Below are 16,275 nucleotides of genomic sequence, written 5' to 3' on the forward strand. Positions count from 1 at the left end.
TTCCACCGAGGTAGTCATGGTTATTGGCAACAGCAGAGTTGGGGGTAAGGACCGTCAGAATGCCACCTGACAGGTGCTTAGGAAAGTGAAGACTGGAGAGCTTAGGGGTCCCCTCAGCCACTGTGACCCTGAGGCAGAGAACATCTCTTATGCCTGCTTCCTCTAGGAGAACCTGCGCCTACCTCTTCCAACCCCACTTGCTCCAACATGGTGCCATGGAAGCTTCTGGAGGCCAAAGAACACCCAAACACCTGTGGGTGTTGCCTTCGCACAAGGAAACCAGCAGCAACAAAGGCCAGATGAAGCCCAGCATGGGGCTCCTGGGCGAGGGAGAAGTCGTCTTTCTGCCTTTTTCTGGATTAGAGTAGGAAGGCTGTTTATTCTAATGCTTGGGATTCTTCACACAAATACCCAGGGCCCCGCCACGTGAAGGATTACTCAGATGAATTCCTTCCCAGAGTAGGACACTACTGGGGAACAAATCAAAAGACCAGGACTCCCAGGCTTGACTTTTCCTCGACATAGCTCCACTGTCCCCTGCGTGGGACCTATGGGCCAGCCCAGGCGACGAATGTATCCCTCCTGGCCCACAGCACCAAGGCGGGAGCAGAGAAGGGAACTATGGGTAGACCATCCCAGTGTAACAGGTCACTTCCCCCTGGGACAAAGAGGAAGGGAGGACGCTCAAGTGTGGGAAGTGGGTTGCGTCTCTACCGCTCAACAACTTCGCAGTCCCAGCCAGAGCCCTAGGTGGCCTTAGCCCAAGGCAGTACCACGACCTGACTGCCAGCTCTACAGCTCCACCTCAGGAGCTGTGTCTTCAGTGACTGACATTCATCTCCCCTTCCTGGGGGTGGTCCGGCCTACCCCGGGGGGAATAGGCCTCCCGGGGCCATCTCCCACCCTAGGAGCCAAGCCTCAGTGGCCTTCCTGTGCACCGTGTCCAGCAAGTATCTGGTACTGTGGGCCTAGGCCTACCCCCCCCCCCGAGCCTGCTGTCAGCCCCCCACGTCGTGCTTCAAGCCCCTGCAGCCCTTGGCCTGTTGCCCGGGGGATGCATGGTCCAAGGGGGCTTGTTTTCCCTCGCAGTACTCTCTCTCTCACTCTTCTTCTCCCTCGGCCTGTGAGCTAATCAGAGAGAAGAAGGGGGAGGAGGGGGACGCTGCTTGCCTTCCCCGTTATCTGCTGCAATCCATGGTGACTAATGCTCCCAGTTGGTAAAAAGGCAGTGTAATCAAAACACTTTTTTTTTTTAGTCCTTAAAGTTAGTCATTCTCCCAGAGTGAAGGAAAAAAAAAAAAAAAAAAGCCCACAGCAGGCACCATGAAATACAAGCTGCGAGGCTCCCGCGGCTGGGTGGGACGAAGCCTGGGCTGGGTGGCTGCCTGCAGGTCTGAGGTGGGCCCTTCCAGGTGCTCTGCGGGGCTCTCTGGACCGGTCCTCCACGCCCTTGTTTGCCCTTGCTTTCCTTGACATCTGGGCTGTGGGATCCTTGAAGGAAGGACTCGTAGGCCAAGTCAGGAGCCGCCCTTGGCGCTCCCCCTGCCAGGTGCTGCCATCTGCTGGCCCCAGGTCCCCACAGGGGAGGACACAGAAGCTGACTCCCAAGATCCTCCCTCCCAAGGTGCAAGCTGCTGTGGCTGCCTAGTCCCCATGACGGACTGGTGCTTCCTTTGACTCCATCTTCTCCATGGCTTGTGACTCCACTGTGCCTTGACAGGAATCATAGATGGTCACAGGTAGTAGAGACGTCACAGATTTGGTGGAGAGGTGGCTTTCGCTCCTGGCAGAAAGAAAGCAGATGAGTCTGAGAATCTCTGCTTCACGACTTGAGTCCCTGCATCTGTAAAATAATAATGATGGCGTCTATTTCGTGGGGTTGTTGTAAAACATGAAAAGCCTAGAATAGAACCTGATATGTCAAGAATACTCAAATGTTAACTCACCCAAATAATAAAGTAGCACATATACCCTTACCTTTTCCTTTTAGCCCAAGGCAGACATTACTAATCAATTACAGAACACCCCCCCCACCCCCACCCCCACACACATACATAATCCCAGTTGACCTATGGAATTGCATCCATTTGCCATCTCAAATCTAACCTGGATCCTTCACACTGTAGGTCAAGAAAGATGAGTCACAGGGTTAAGGAACAAACATTCTCAAACCACGTAGTGCCAGTGTCCAACAAAGATTACTGTCCCCAATTTCTGCTTGCCAGCCTGGATTCTGATACTTCAGTTCACCCTGGCCATTGAGCAGTCAGTGTTGGCATTCAACCCCTGAATTCTCTCTTCTTAAGATCTTTAGCTTCTGCTACCCTTGCTTTTCCTCCCATGTCTTTGGCTCCTGGCTGCGTAGGGAACTTTGTAGTTCACAGCTATCTTACTGAGCAGGTGCAGAGCAGGGGTAAGTGAGACAAGGAATCTATGGAAGGCAAAAGCCTCCCTAGGGGTAGCATGGTGAAAGAGCCAGGAGCCAGCCCTAGATATCTTTATGGGAAAGACTGGAGAAAGCAAGAGGATGACAATCCTTGGGATAAGAGTCTGGGGAAAGGGAGCACCTGCATATGGATTTGTAAGTATAGGGAGAGGTCAAGGGTCTGATGGAAGTATTAGTTTCTCCAGAGACATAGAGTTGTGCCACCTGAACACTTCGGGCTCAGACTTCTGTAGAAGGAGCAGTATTTTCCAGGATTAAAACCGGATCATGACCTCTGCCTGAAGCAACCTCCGGCCTGAAGCACCTTCATGCTAGGCTTCTACTTACAAATCCCTTTGCTTCTTCCCATTCTCTCCTCTGCAGGAGCAGAATCAACTTGTATTCTTCTGTCCTTTGGTTAAAAAAGGGAAAGACACAGCTCTTGATCGTGCAAGCTGAGCTTGTCTATAACAGTGGGAGGTGTGAGTGCATTCCAGTAAGCAGCTCCCCAAAGATCAATGCTGCTCAGCATGGCAGGCCCACAGAGGGAAACTCAAGGGTATGAAAGGCAGCAGGAGACCTGACTGTCCATCCTCAGCCCAGCCTCCTTCAAGCTGAGGGAGTAGATCACAGGTAGGCAAGCCAAGCTCAATTCAAAGCAGGAAGCTTCCAGATTTGCTCTCGAAGGCCAGCCTTCTTCCCGGTAACCTCGCTCTCTTGCTGACTGTATTCTCAAGGTGTGAAGTGGGTGGTAAACAGCACAGCCCCAGTTGGACCTCAGGCTGATTCCTTCTTTCCCAGAGGATGCATGTGTAGCTTCATTCCCAGACATCAAGAATCACTCACTTCTCTGGGCTTGCCTTCTTGTTCAGGACCCATCTTACCTGCCTCTACTCTATTTCCCAAGACCCTCTAGAGGCAACATGTCAATCACCTTACAACTTGAATGTAGGTGACTTTAGCAATTTATCTATGCATCCATCATATAGGTGAGGGAACCAAGGCCCAAGGAGGAGAGGTAAATTGTCTAAGGTCAGCTACCATGACACAGATAGCTCTAGAGGACTGAACTCCTCCAGATTCTTCGTCCAGAACTCATTCATTCCCATAACGATTCATTTTCATGACATAGCTGTTACTTCCATCCCAGGCTTGGAAGTCAGGAAACAACTTTTCCTCTGTCTGTCTGTCTCTCTCTCTCTCTCTCTCTCTCTCTTTTTTTTTTTTTTTTTTTTGGCCAGTCCTGGGCCTTGGACTCAGGGCCTGAGCACTGTCCCTGGCTTCTTCCCGCTCAAGGCTAGCACTCTGCCACTTGAGCCACAGCGCCGCTTCTGGCCATTTTCTGTATATGTGGTGCTGGGGAACCGAACCTAGGGCCTTGTGTATCCGAGGCAGGCACTCTTGCCACTAGGCTATATCCCCAGCCCCTCTCTCTCTCTTTTTTAAAAAGTAAATCCACAGAATATTCCAGCCTGAAAATCATTTATTCGGTTTAAATTTGAAACCCAAACCATTTTGACAGAAGGAAAAGAGGTGCTTGTTTGTTGTAACTGGTAGTGAGTGCATGTACGTCCTAGGACATTTTATTAAAGAGACAAAAAAGTATACACAAATTGTGATATATGGAAGTGACCTAGGCTAAGCTAACACTTTTGGAAATATTTATGACTGTGGATAATAGCCTAGGAAAACAGAGTAGAAGAAAGGAGGAAACAAGTGAGAAAAGTGCCACCCACAGGTGCTAGAAAGTACAGGAGATTCACAGATACACAACATCCCCTTCCACCCATCCTATCCCCTCCTAAGCAGCAAGAGCTACACCTCCCTCTATGTGTGCTCTCTGCTCAGGCTGCTCTTGGGGGACTTGACATCTTTTCTCATCAAAGCTGCTCTTATGCTAATATTGGCCTGTTCCCTGAAGAATAAGTAACATAATGGTCAAGCTGATTGATGTGATGAATCTGGGGAATGGCCACCTATCTCCCATTGGAAAACCTCTCTGAGTCAAGACTATGGGCCTTCAAGAATGGAAACAATTGAGACTACCCTTGGGGTCTGGCCTCTGGACTCTCTTCATCCTCCTGGTAAAGGCTTTGTACCCTAGGTCAGAACAAATCATGCATGTTTTCTGCTCTAGGTCTCGCTCAGCTGCAACTCCAACAACTCCTGAAACACTCAAGTTCATTTGATGCATTCCTAGAGAGATCTCTTGGGGAGGAGCAGAGGGGAAACACCTAACCCACTGCTGGTTCTCCCTTCTTTTATCTAGGACAGGAAGCTACTTGGGTTGAGCCCAGAACTCCAAATAGCTTATGAGCGACAGAGGTACCTAAACTATAGCCTTGGGAGATGGGATGCAAATCAGTTCCTTGCTTGGGCCTCAGTCCTCTTCTTGAGTTTCCTCTGGTGGTGCCCTCCCCACCCCTTATCTGAGATTCACTGGCTGGGCATGATTTAGCCATCTGGATTTAGTTTCCACATTGGCTTCTCCCAGATTACACACACACACACACACACACACACACACACACACGCTGCTTCAGTACCGAATTCTTACTTATTGTTGTGGTTGCCTGTTTGCTTCTCCCCGCAGGAAAGTTACTTGGGGAGGTGGGGGGGGGGGTGGACATTAAGGACAGCATCAATACCTTCTTGGCCTGATCATAACTTCATTGCTAGCACCATGCCTGGCACTAATACTCTGTCAAAGGTCGAGAAAGAAAAGACTAGGTTTTGTGGAGGAGGAGAAGGCAGAGGGGAGGCCTGCGAGTTGGGAAGCAACCTCTCCTCTGCACCTTTCCTCGAGTCAACCCACAGAACATTCCAGCACCTATCCCATTTATATTTGAGCCTTGCGCTATCCTGACAGAAGTGGGCTGAGGGACTGAGTCTTCACAAGTCAGCACTGAACTCTGAGCTACACTTCCCGGGCTCTGGTGCTCCGTCGCGGCCTCGGCCTCAAAGCCCTGGGCCCGGGACGCCAAGGTCGCCGGCCCCAGGGGGAAAGGGCGCCGCGAGCACGTGGCCGCCACAGGGTTAACGCGCGCCGGCCCCGCCCCCCGGGCCCGCCTCTTCCGGCCAGAGGGGGGCGGGCTCTGCGTCACTTCCTGGAGACTGGCTGAATCCGGAAGTGATCCCGGAGGACCGAGTTGCGGCGCAGGACCCCGGCGGACGGCCCGAGGTGGGAACCATGAGCTGGTGAGTGAGGTCCGGGCGACGGGGTGTGGGGATCCGCGGGGACCCCGGGCGCGCCACAGACCTGGCGGTTCGTCAGTGCGGGGGCTCAGGGCCCGCCCGGCCGCCCGGCTGCGGGGTCGTGGCGGGGAGGAAGGGGGTCTCGGCAGGACTTCCCCCCCCCCGCCGCCTCCTGGGGGTCTCCCAGCCCGCGCCCCTGCCTCGGAGCTGTTTCCCACTCTCGCCTCCGCGGCGCCGGACCCGTCCCCCTCCCCAGCTCTCCTGGCCATGGCCGGCTTACCGCTCCTCGGTCGTGAACTGTGCCCTGGACGGGAGTCAGGGTCCCCCGTGGGCCCCGCGCCCGCCCGCCCGCCCCGGCTCCGCGGCCCTCTCGGTGCTCGCCGCCCGGGTGAGAACCGGCCCCCTCCGCACCGCCCAGCAGTCTTCTCCCGAAGACATACCTCCGTCCAGAGTTACCGCCACACTCATCCCTGAAGGGCGCCCTGGGACGCATTTTCATCACCGTAGTTAGTGACCGATTTGTCTTATCAGACTCATTTTGTGCAAAGAGCAGTCCCTGTCCGTTGCTATGGATTATTTATGGTCACAGGAGAGAACTGCGGCTTGCTTGCCTGCCTTGCTGGGGCTTTCTTAGACGGCACTCACGTCAAAGACTTTACCTTATCGTCAGACCGAAGGGCCTGTCTATCTACCACCCTGGACCTGTGAAATCCAACTTAATACAACGCACTTGTATTAAGCTCATAAACTGATCCCCAGAGATATACAAAGCGAATCAACCCTTGTAGAGCTCAAGTTCCATTAACAGGAGGAACAGGACATCTTTGTCATCCCGTCGGGCAACCTAAGTGCGTGTTAATCAGTTATGAATGAATGAAGATAGTACAAAATCCTCCGGGCCCATCAGTAGAAACTAAGGTCTGGCTACAAGCCGCTGATGTTAGGGAGTGTCAAGGAGGGCCCTCTAATGTAAAATGTACACCACTTCTGAGCCCTCCCCAGCTTGGTTCTTAGACTGCTGGACAGTTGTCAGCCAGCACAGCTTATGGAGGGAACCCCGAAGTAATGCCCTAAGCAAGGCCTACCTTGCCGGAGCTTCCTGGCCCTCCACTTTGCTCCAAGAGGCCAATGGGAGGAGTGAGTACCTGCAACTCTAAAAGGCAACTTTGTTTCCTTGTTGTAATCTAGCTAGTGATGGGCAAAGTGGCAATTCATTCATTCCTTAATTATTTTGTCATTCTGGGCCTTGGGGTTGTACTGTCTTCTTGACTGCTGCATCTTGAATCTTGGGATTTCTCTTCCCTGGTTTTTCAAAAGTAAAAAAATAATGGTTTATATTGTTTAGATTGACATTTACAATTTGAAAATGTCAATGGACTCTGGGTGTGGTGGTGTGGGCCTGAAAGTGTAAATAGGAAGACTGAAGTCCAGGCCAGCTAGGGGGAGGGGCGGGAATAATAAGAGCAGCAAGGGTCTGGAGGCATGGCTCAAGTGGTAGAGTACCTGCCTAGCAAGCTTGAGGCAATGAGTTCAAACTTAAATACCTTAAAAAAAAAAAAGACATCTTTTCAGTAATTGGAAAACAAGTAGAGTTGAGACACTGGAGGTAAACAATTATCTAGGGAAACTGATGCAAGTTGTTTCTGGTAAACAGTTATCTAGGGGAACTGATGCAAGTTGTTTCTGTCTTGTAGAAAGTTTCTTTTCTGGAAAACAAGAAGCCCATTTGCTAAAACCCATCATGTTGAGGGGAATTGCGACTGACAGCTAAGGCTAGCAGGATCTGTGGATTTTCCAAAGTAGAACCAATTTACCAGTCCATGTACAGCTTGGTGTATCTCTTTGGACTGAGGGTCACCGCCAAAAGGGTGGCTTTGTCCCTCAGAGCTCAGATTCCTTTCTCTTCCTCCTTAGAGGACTTTCTACGTCATCTCTTACGTGGACCCTGACCCTCTCTCCCTGAGAGGGGAGCAGCACCGGCGCCTGGGCACACAATCACACTCAGTTCCTAACTCAATGGCTGGCAAGGGAACCAGGCCTATGTCCTTCTGATTCACTCCCAGAATGAATCCGTCCATTCATCAGACGCTGGAATTCTCAGTAGGGGAAGAGACCAGAGTGACGTAGAGCCATCCTGGGAGGCTGATGCCCAAGGTCAAGTTCACCAAGCATATGGGCTATGCTAGCCATCATTAAATAAGGCCTAAGGGTACGTAGCCTGTGGTCCCCAAAGGGTAGCCATTGTTCTAGACTAGGCTGGGCTTTCAAAATGTCACGGCGAGAAATGTCCAACATTGATGCCCTTTGCACACTGTGGACTTTGCATGGAGAGCGAGCGGCCTTTGTTCGCTGCTTCCTCTCTGCAGGCAGCCCTCCCACCCCCTGTTTATTTAGTGGGTACCTACACTGCACCCACCCATCCTTTCCTCCTTCAGCAAGACAGCGACGTGGTTTGTCTTACTAGAAAGAAAACATTAGATAGCCATCCTCAGATGACTGATTTTCCCCTTAGCTCCCAACCAGATGCTCCCCTTCCTTCTCTTGTCTTCCTTCCCTCTGGCTCTCATACTGCACGTTATTCCTACATGTTGTATTTACTAATGGTGTATATATAGAGAGAGAAGTACATAGAATTAAGAATCGTGATCTTAATGTAGCTTAGCTATGGACTGTAGCTTTGCCTGGAACCGCATTCCTTGATGATGTTAAGTTTAAATGATGAGAAATAAGAAGTGGTGGGGAAATCTTCCCTTACCTGGGTGTACGGTAGTTGGAAAGGGAAGGAAATTAGAGATCATGCAGGAAGTTTGATGAGGTAGAATGCTGTGTTCCAGTTTGGTTTAGTCATTCCCACTGTGGCTTTTCTTGTCAACCTTTCCTGGTCTTGTTTGCTCCATCTGTAACTCAGATGGCTACACAGAGTGTCCCAACAGACACTCTGTCTCCAAAGTCTGCAGAAACAAATGGAGGCTGTCCATAAATATGATTTCTTTGCAGCTTTCTAGGCTCTTTAATGTTTCTGCCCCTTAAATAATGTTATCCTCAGGCTTGATCTTGTCAACTCTACATCCTAAGCACAAACAGCTGATACTGGGCAGGGTGCCCTGTTGCTAAGCAAGGATGTTTGGTAGGTTAGGTGTGGTAAAGGCCTTTCCACTTAAGGTCTTTCTAATTTATGATGGATGCATAGGGACATAACACATTGTAAATGGAGGGACATCTGTGTCCTATAATGATCAATAAATATTGGTTGAGTAAGTGCTTATTAAACACTTACAATAGGCAAAAGCGTGTCTCAAAGCCAGACAGTATGCTTATGCTACCCCGGAGGCAGAGGTCAGGAGGATTGAGGTTAGGGGACTGCCCAACAAATATCTTATCTCAACCAATAAAAGAAACAGAACAGAACATGGTGACACATGTCATCGCAGCTGCACTGGCAAAAGCAGATATTTAGTCGGATTATTTTGGCCACTGTTTTCAGGATAACTCATAAAAGAGAAGAAAGTGCCATGGAGAACTTGGACAATTGCTTCTCTCCCCCGCCCCCCCCCCCCAATTTTTTTTGTCTTTTCTCTTTTGGTACTGGGGCTCGAACCCAAGACATTGCACTTGCTGCAAGCGCTTTGCCACTGAGCTATACCCCCAGCCCTTCCAGGAATTTTTTACCACGACCAGCAGTCAGAAAATCTTTGGCATCACAATTCATTCATATATGAATTTATCCTTGAAATCAGTTTCCAATATATGTGTAGTACACCCCACTCTTTTCTAGTATGTCCTTTTTTCATAGTTTAGACAGAGGTTCAGCTAATTTTATGATTAGTTTCGAACTAAAAAAAAAACACTAAAGTTTCCTCCTTGAATTTCTTGCCTTTCCTTTCTTTTCTCAACCTTCAGGTGCTGCCTCAGCTTCCAGACTTCTGCCACAAGCTCTTCTACTGTTTAGGAGGAAGTCACCTCCGAGGCAGATAAAACACTTGGGCCCGAACATAGGGCAGTGTGGGCAGCTGCTTGCCTCAAACACAGAACCCTAATGTCGGGTTTCCTAGCCCTTCCCCTGGCTGTTCAGTGTCGCTTTGGGCAGTCACCCCAGTCACCTCTCCGGACCTCAGTTTGATCTTTGTCATCAAAGTGCCACCACCGCCTTCGCAGCAAATCCACACAGATGGCTTCCTGGCGTGGTGGGGGGTGGGGGGGTGTTTTATTCAGCCAACTCACTTCACTTCCCAGCCACCTCCCAGGATAAGCAGATGCTGACCCCGTTTTATCAGCTAGGAAGGTGAGGTCACGTGTGCAGTCTCGCCCCTGGTGACAAAGCAGAGCCAGGATTTGAACCCCAGCTCCACAGGTCAGGAGAGCACTCCCCCTGAGCTGATAGATCAGGAGCACCTCATAGACCTAGATGCTCAAGAAATGGTCTCCCGGCGTTCACATGACTAACAACAGCAGCAGGGAAGGAAGGGATCGAGTCCCAGCTGAGCCGAAGGATTGTTCTGGTCCCATTCACCGCCAGCCAAGTTGCAGAGTCACGACTTATTTTTAAACTCGCAGAGCTCCTTGGAGTGATGGCGATTCCAAGGTCGTGTTCTGTGTGCTCTGGTTCGGGATCCAGCTACTTTCGGGTGAGGCTAGGCGGGGCCGGAGGCTGTGGTCGTGGGCACCGAGGTGGATGACCGCAGCCAGGTTGCTGCCCTGGGAAAGGCATGTCCCACCTTTGCTCAGGCCCTTGGGCCTCCAGCTGGAGAGACCAGATCCAACCAGCTGCCATTGTACTGGAGCCAGATGACCTCCATAAGCCCTGCCCCGGCCCTGGCCGGGGAAGCGTGGTAGCCTCCCGGGCCTCAGACCAGAGCTGGCAATGGCAACAACACCCCAAGGGCAGAGCCACAGAAGGACAGGGGGAAGGGCCAGTGCTTGCAGGCTGCAGAAGCTGCTGCCTTGCGCCTTGCCTTTCGCCCACCTTCCTGCTCTCACCGAGACAGTGACTCAGGCCCAGACCACTCCCCGGGGAGCCAGGACTTCAGCCACCGCCTACTCCTTGCTCAGCCCTCCCTCCCCTCCTTTGCGCCTCCTTCTCCTCCCCCCCCCCCCAGCTCCGGGCCTCTCTTGCCCAGCTAGAGATATCAGAAAGCCATAGGGTGGGGTAGACTGAGTCATTTCGGGGTTCTTTCCACCCCCAGACCAAGCTAGACTCACATCCACGGGGAAACAAATGCTGGAGAAGCCAAGTGAAAGCCCGGGATGCACGTCCAGGCTCGGCTTCTCGACCCTTCTTTGGAATGGCTGTGGAGGAGTCTCCCACGAAGGCAGGAATGGAGCCACATGCTGGGGTGACCAGGGGATCCCCACCCAACTGCCATCTGGGTCTGCCTCTCGTCTCTGCCTCTGCAGTGGAGGGGGTGAGGAAACCAAAAGATTGAGAAACCCAGCGAAATGAAAATGCAAAAGAAGCTGGCTTTGTAAATAGACATTACACAAGAGCAGGAGCTTTTTTGGAAAGGTTTTACTGAGACAGACAGAATTAGCCAACTGGCATCATGCTGCTAATAGAGATATTTACTGTTGGAAAAAGTATATTTGTAGCTTGGGAGAACATCCTGTTGACTTTTCTTTATTATGAAAGAAAATAGAACCTTTTTTTCCCCTTTCTTCTGTATACACACAGAACTTTTTTCCTTCCCCAAGGTGGGGTGTGTTGGGAATTCAGAACTGTTTTCTCCATTTTCTTGCTGAGACTGAAATATCCCCACTCCTGCCCTCTGGTGCTCATATTTTTGGAACGGCAGACAGAACCAAGTAGGGACTCCCACTCTAGAGCTAGAGCTTAGAGCCTCTTGGTTTCTTCCAGAACATCTCTCTCTCTCTCTCTCTCTCTCTCTCTCTTTCTCTCTCTCTTTCTCTCTCTCTCTCCTCTGGTTCTTTGTGGGAAGCCGAGAGGAGAGGAAGAAGACATGCAAAGGTCCTGAGGCCCAGTGGTCTTTCTTGCTCTGGAGGACCCTCAGCCCACGTGACCCAGCGGGCTGCATAGGTGCTGAGCTGCGGTCACTCGCTGCCCTCCGGAGAAGCTGCTTCTCCTGAGCAAGTTCCACCACCGGCCAGTCTTGACTGGACCTCGGGGAAGGATGAGGCCGAGGAGCTGGAGACGTGTAGTTAGGTTGCTCTCTTCCTTTGTCTTCCCCCGCTTGCCACTTCCCCTGCCTCCTGCTTGAGGCCCATTTCAGAGGCAGAAAGAATCTGAGCCCTTCTCAGGGCACCTGCCCCAGCTTTCAAGTTACTCCTCGGGCAGAGTGGGGCCTGAGTGGAAACCATCCAGGAGGCTCTTCTCCCTTCCCATCATCCTTTTAGATTCTTTTTTTTTGGCCAGTCCTGGGGCTTGGACTCAGGGCCTGAGCACTATCCTGGCTTCCTTTTGCTCAAGGCTAGCACTCTGCCACTTGAGCCACAGCGCCACTTCTGGCCGTTTTCTGTATATGTGGTGCTGGGGAATCGAACCCAGGGCCTCATGTATACGAGGCAAGCTCTCTTGCCACTAGGCCATATCCCCAGCCCCTCCTTTTAGATTCTTTAAAATCGTTTTCCTTGACACATTCTCTGGTAACTTCTCCAGACTTCCCTTCTCTAGCAGGCCAGAAGCCAGCTCCGTTTTCTCAGTCTTGATTGAAAACACTGTCCCCTGCCTAGCTGATCACACCCTTAGTAAGTGTAACTCTGGTGACATTGGAATTGAGGACCCAAAGATGCCCCCCCCCCCCAATCCAATGTGGTATTTTACAAGGCCTTTGGGCAATGCATTTTACTCATTCATTTAATCATTCATTTGGGCTTACTGAGTGCATGAACCCTAGAGTGTATATGCCATGAGCTCATGGAAGAAGTGTGTCTCATTCATCTTGGTATCCCAGAATCTAGCACAGTGCTTGGCATAGAGTTGGCCCTTAGTACTCTCCCACCAAAGTGCGAGAACAGACTGTACCTCATATGCATCTGATGGGCTTGCAAAGAGGCATAGAATTCAGTCCCTGTCCTTGAGGAGTAATGAATGTGTCACGATCAGAAAGTGCCACGTAGACATATCAGTGTTAATTGGCCTGGACCCCTTACTAAAGAGAGTCATTTCAGTAATGACAGTTAGTGGGGTATCAGGGAATGTATTTGCTCAGTTCATGGCAGTGGTAGGTCACCAGGGAGTAAGCTGCTCGCAGTACATGCCAAAAGGCCACTGGGATAAGTCAAAGGTGCAGTCTTCACCTATTTTTTTCATGTCTTTTAGCAATCTGGGAGTGAAGAACTATTTGCTTCCTACTAAGAGGCTTTCTGGCCAAAATCACTCCCTTCACATAGTGAAAAAGCAAGCACAAACACTCCCTACCAAAGTGTGTATGTGTTTTATACAATTTCTAGCTGACACAGATAAGGCACAGAATGACACAGAAATGGGTATAAATATTGGGAAAGGAAAGGGATCTTTTGCCATTGTTTGCAAGTGATAAAAAGTTTCTCACTTCCCCACTCTCAATTGAATTCCTTGGCTATCTAGGTTAGGTGTCTAGCTATTATAGCTGGTTGCAGAATAAAAGCATCAACAAGATAAAATGAAAATTAATCCCATTTTATCTATAATCAAAAATACAACATTCCATAGAATGTATAAGTGTAAAAATCCCATAGAATGCACCTAAGATGTGTTGAGTTAATGTTTCACATGTGATACTTTGGAATCTTAGTATTAATAAAACAAATGTAGAGGAAGAATAAGAGCAAGGGACATAATGAAGAGCTTTGAAAGAATGGGAGAAGGTATTATGGCCCTAAAACTGAGTAAATGTAGTACTTGTAACAATGTAGGGTTTGTTTTGGTTTGGTTTTTGGTGCTAGCTTTTTTGGTGGTTAATTGGAGAAGAGTCTTCAGCTGCCCAGATGTCAGCATCCTGGGTAGCTAAGAGTATAGGCATGAGCCACAGACACTTGGCTACAATGTAGCCAGGGTAGATTCTTTGTACACAAAAAATCTTAAGAATACAAGGTATTTCCAATCATCTTAAGTATATTTATGGTTTGGGTGGAGAGGTAGGGCATAGATTTTGAAATTAAGCTTGAATAATGAAACATGATAATGAAAAAAAAATCACCTGAAGAAAGAAGCTAGATGAGAAGAGATTGACTTTACTAGATGTTTAGAGCTTCTGTAACCTAAGTAGTTATTGTCATTGACATAGATGTATTTAAAGTTTAAGTTTCAACAAGCTGTGCTGAGATAACTAGAGGAGCAATTGCAAAGGATTCGCCATACCTTATACAAAAATTAACTCAAAATGAATGGAAGACGTACCTGGAAAGCCCACCGATAATACTCTTCAAAAGAAACATACGGGCAAATCCTTCTACTCCTGAATTTGCCAAAGGATGCTTACCTGGGACACCAAAAGCATGAGCCCCATGAAGGCTCCAGGGTCCTCACCTCCAGGGTTCCGTCCCAGGGCATTCCAAAGGTAGATTTGCCATGTGAAACTCAGACCGTGTAAGCCCTGCCTCTGATGGGCCTTGTGCAAAACCCTTGGAAGGGGCCCCTGTCATGTGTTCATATGCTCCCTCCTGCACACCAAAACCAGAGGGACAGGGAACTTCTGTGTTGCGTTGCTAAGTCCTGCCTTCCGTTCCTGTATTGCCGCTTAGGCCAGTCAGCAATGGAGATGCAGAGGCCTTTACTGGGGTGGGATGGAGGGGTCAGTTGTGAGTTGTGACTACTGTTTATAGACATTTTTTTGGAATTTTAATAAATGAGAAATTATTAACTGAGAAATGTACAAGAGGCCCCGTTTTCATCCCCTTTTTTAAATTTTTTGGTCAGTTGTGAGACTTGAACTCAGCGCCTGGGCGCTGTCCCTGAGCCTCTGTCATCCAGGCTGGTGCTCTGCCTCTTAAGCCACAGCACCACATCGTTTTTGAGTGGTTCATTGGAGATAAGAGTCGTACAGGGACTTGTCTGTCCCAGCTGGCTCTGAACTGCGATCCTCAGATCTCAGCCTCCTGAATAGCTAGGATTCCAAGTGTGAGCCACCAGCACTTGGCATTTTTCATCGTCATTTCAATTTATGTGAAAACTAAAGGGGATTGTGAGGTATGGCTCAATGGTAGAACACTTGCCTAGCATGCGTGAGGACTTGGATTCAGTCCCCATCACCAGAGTGGGCAGGAAATAAATCTAAAGGGGAAATTGGATTTAACAATGAGTAGAACCCAAGTGGTAACAGTGAATAATCAAATCAGTTAGAAATCCATGCAAAATCAAGCATTTAACAAAGCATTCTCAAATGATTGTGTCAAACACTAAAATTCCATTAAGGAAATAAAATCCACTTTAACTAGGAATGATGGTTATTGGATAAACTGGGTGATGTAGAGGAGCAAATCATAGAGACAGAGTTCTGGTAGATTGAACATGAAAGACATAAAAGAGATGATATAAATCATGATATGCCCTCCTACAAGGACATCAGTGACAAACCAGTCACTGTCATTAATTCAGAGAGCATTGAAGATTAGTCACTGTACAATAAATCTTGAAATGTGCCCTGAAATCTTAGCAGGTTTTTTTTTAAGTGAAAGAAACGTCAGATTTTTTTCCTAAATGTAAAAGTTCTGAAATTCATATATTTACCAGCAACCTGAAAACAAGTGTTTCTAAACTGTCAGTAGTAGAAAATGAATTTCAGTCAACCATAGTAGAGGAAAGACAGCATTACCTTCCCTCTCACTCTTTAGAAAACAGTGCCTGCTGAAAGAGGTGACTCTGATCAAGGTCTATTGTATTCATAAACTGCTTTGTTAAGTGGCATCTCCTTTGTACAACTACTTAAAGATAATAAGGAAAGAAAAAGAAAAGTGTGCCACCAACTCTGTCACATGAACACAGTGACTGACTGTGCAGCCTGGAAGGCAGGGGGTCACAGTATCGAGGTGGGGCAGGCAGAGGGTTCCGAAAAATAGTAGGTTATTTCCGACACTTGTGTTATTGTCCACTTTTTAAAATCATTCATTAAGTCTGTTCTCACTTTCATGCCTATTTTGATTTTCATTTTCATACCTCTTTTTACATTTTATTTTTAGTTTTTTATCAGTTGTGGGGCTTGACCTCTGGGCCTGGGCCCTGTCCCTGAGCTCTTCAGCTCAAGCCTGGCGCTCTGCCACTTGAGCCACAGCGCCACTTCCGGTTTTCTGGTGGTTAATTGGAGATAAGAGTCTCATGGACTTTCCTGCCCGGGCTGGCTTTGAACTGCAGTCGTCAGATCTCAGCCTCCTGAGTAGCTAGGAAGACAGGTGTGAGCCACCAGCACCTGGCTCTCTTTATATTTTATATTCTCTTACCTTAAAAGACATGCCCAATTGTGTCAGGACTCCAGAACCCTGACCCACCTGTGAGCATTACTTGTCCTGGAGAAGTCCTGGGGGGAAATGAGTGTCCACACATGGAGAGTCCACATGGGTGTGCCCACACGTGGAGTGTCCAGGCCACAGCTTCGCCTGGAGCTGGGCCTGCCTTTATCCCCATGGCAGGAAACAAGCAGTCATCTTTAGGGAATTACACCTGCCGGGAGCAAGAACTAGAAAGCTGCTGCGGTTGGTGGCGGGGGGGGGGGGGTGCCCCACCAGAG

At 49.2% G+C, this 16,275-nt stretch overlaps 1 protein-coding gene across 1 annotated transcript in view; it reads left to right on the forward strand.

Moving 5' to 3' along the window:
* Positions 1-5,530: 5,530 nt before the first annotated feature.
* Positions 5,531-16,275, forward strand: part of Bin3 (bridging integrator 3) — a 31,544-nt gene continuing 20,799 nt past the window's right edge. The window contains exon 1 of the mRNA XM_048330381.1: positions 5,531-5,623. Coding sequence (XP_048186338.1) covers positions 5,616-5,623 — 8 coding nt within the window. The 5' untranslated portion in view covers positions 5,531-5,615. The remainder of the gene's footprint in view (positions 5,624-16,275) is intronic.

This window comes from Perognathus longimembris, chromosome 21 (genome assembly GCF_023159225.1).
Source record: "Perognathus longimembris pacificus isolate PPM17 chromosome 21, ASM2315922v1, whole genome shotgun sequence".
Classification (NCBI taxonomy): domain Eukaryota; kingdom Metazoa; phylum Chordata; class Mammalia; order Rodentia; family Heteromyidae; genus Perognathus; species Perognathus longimembris.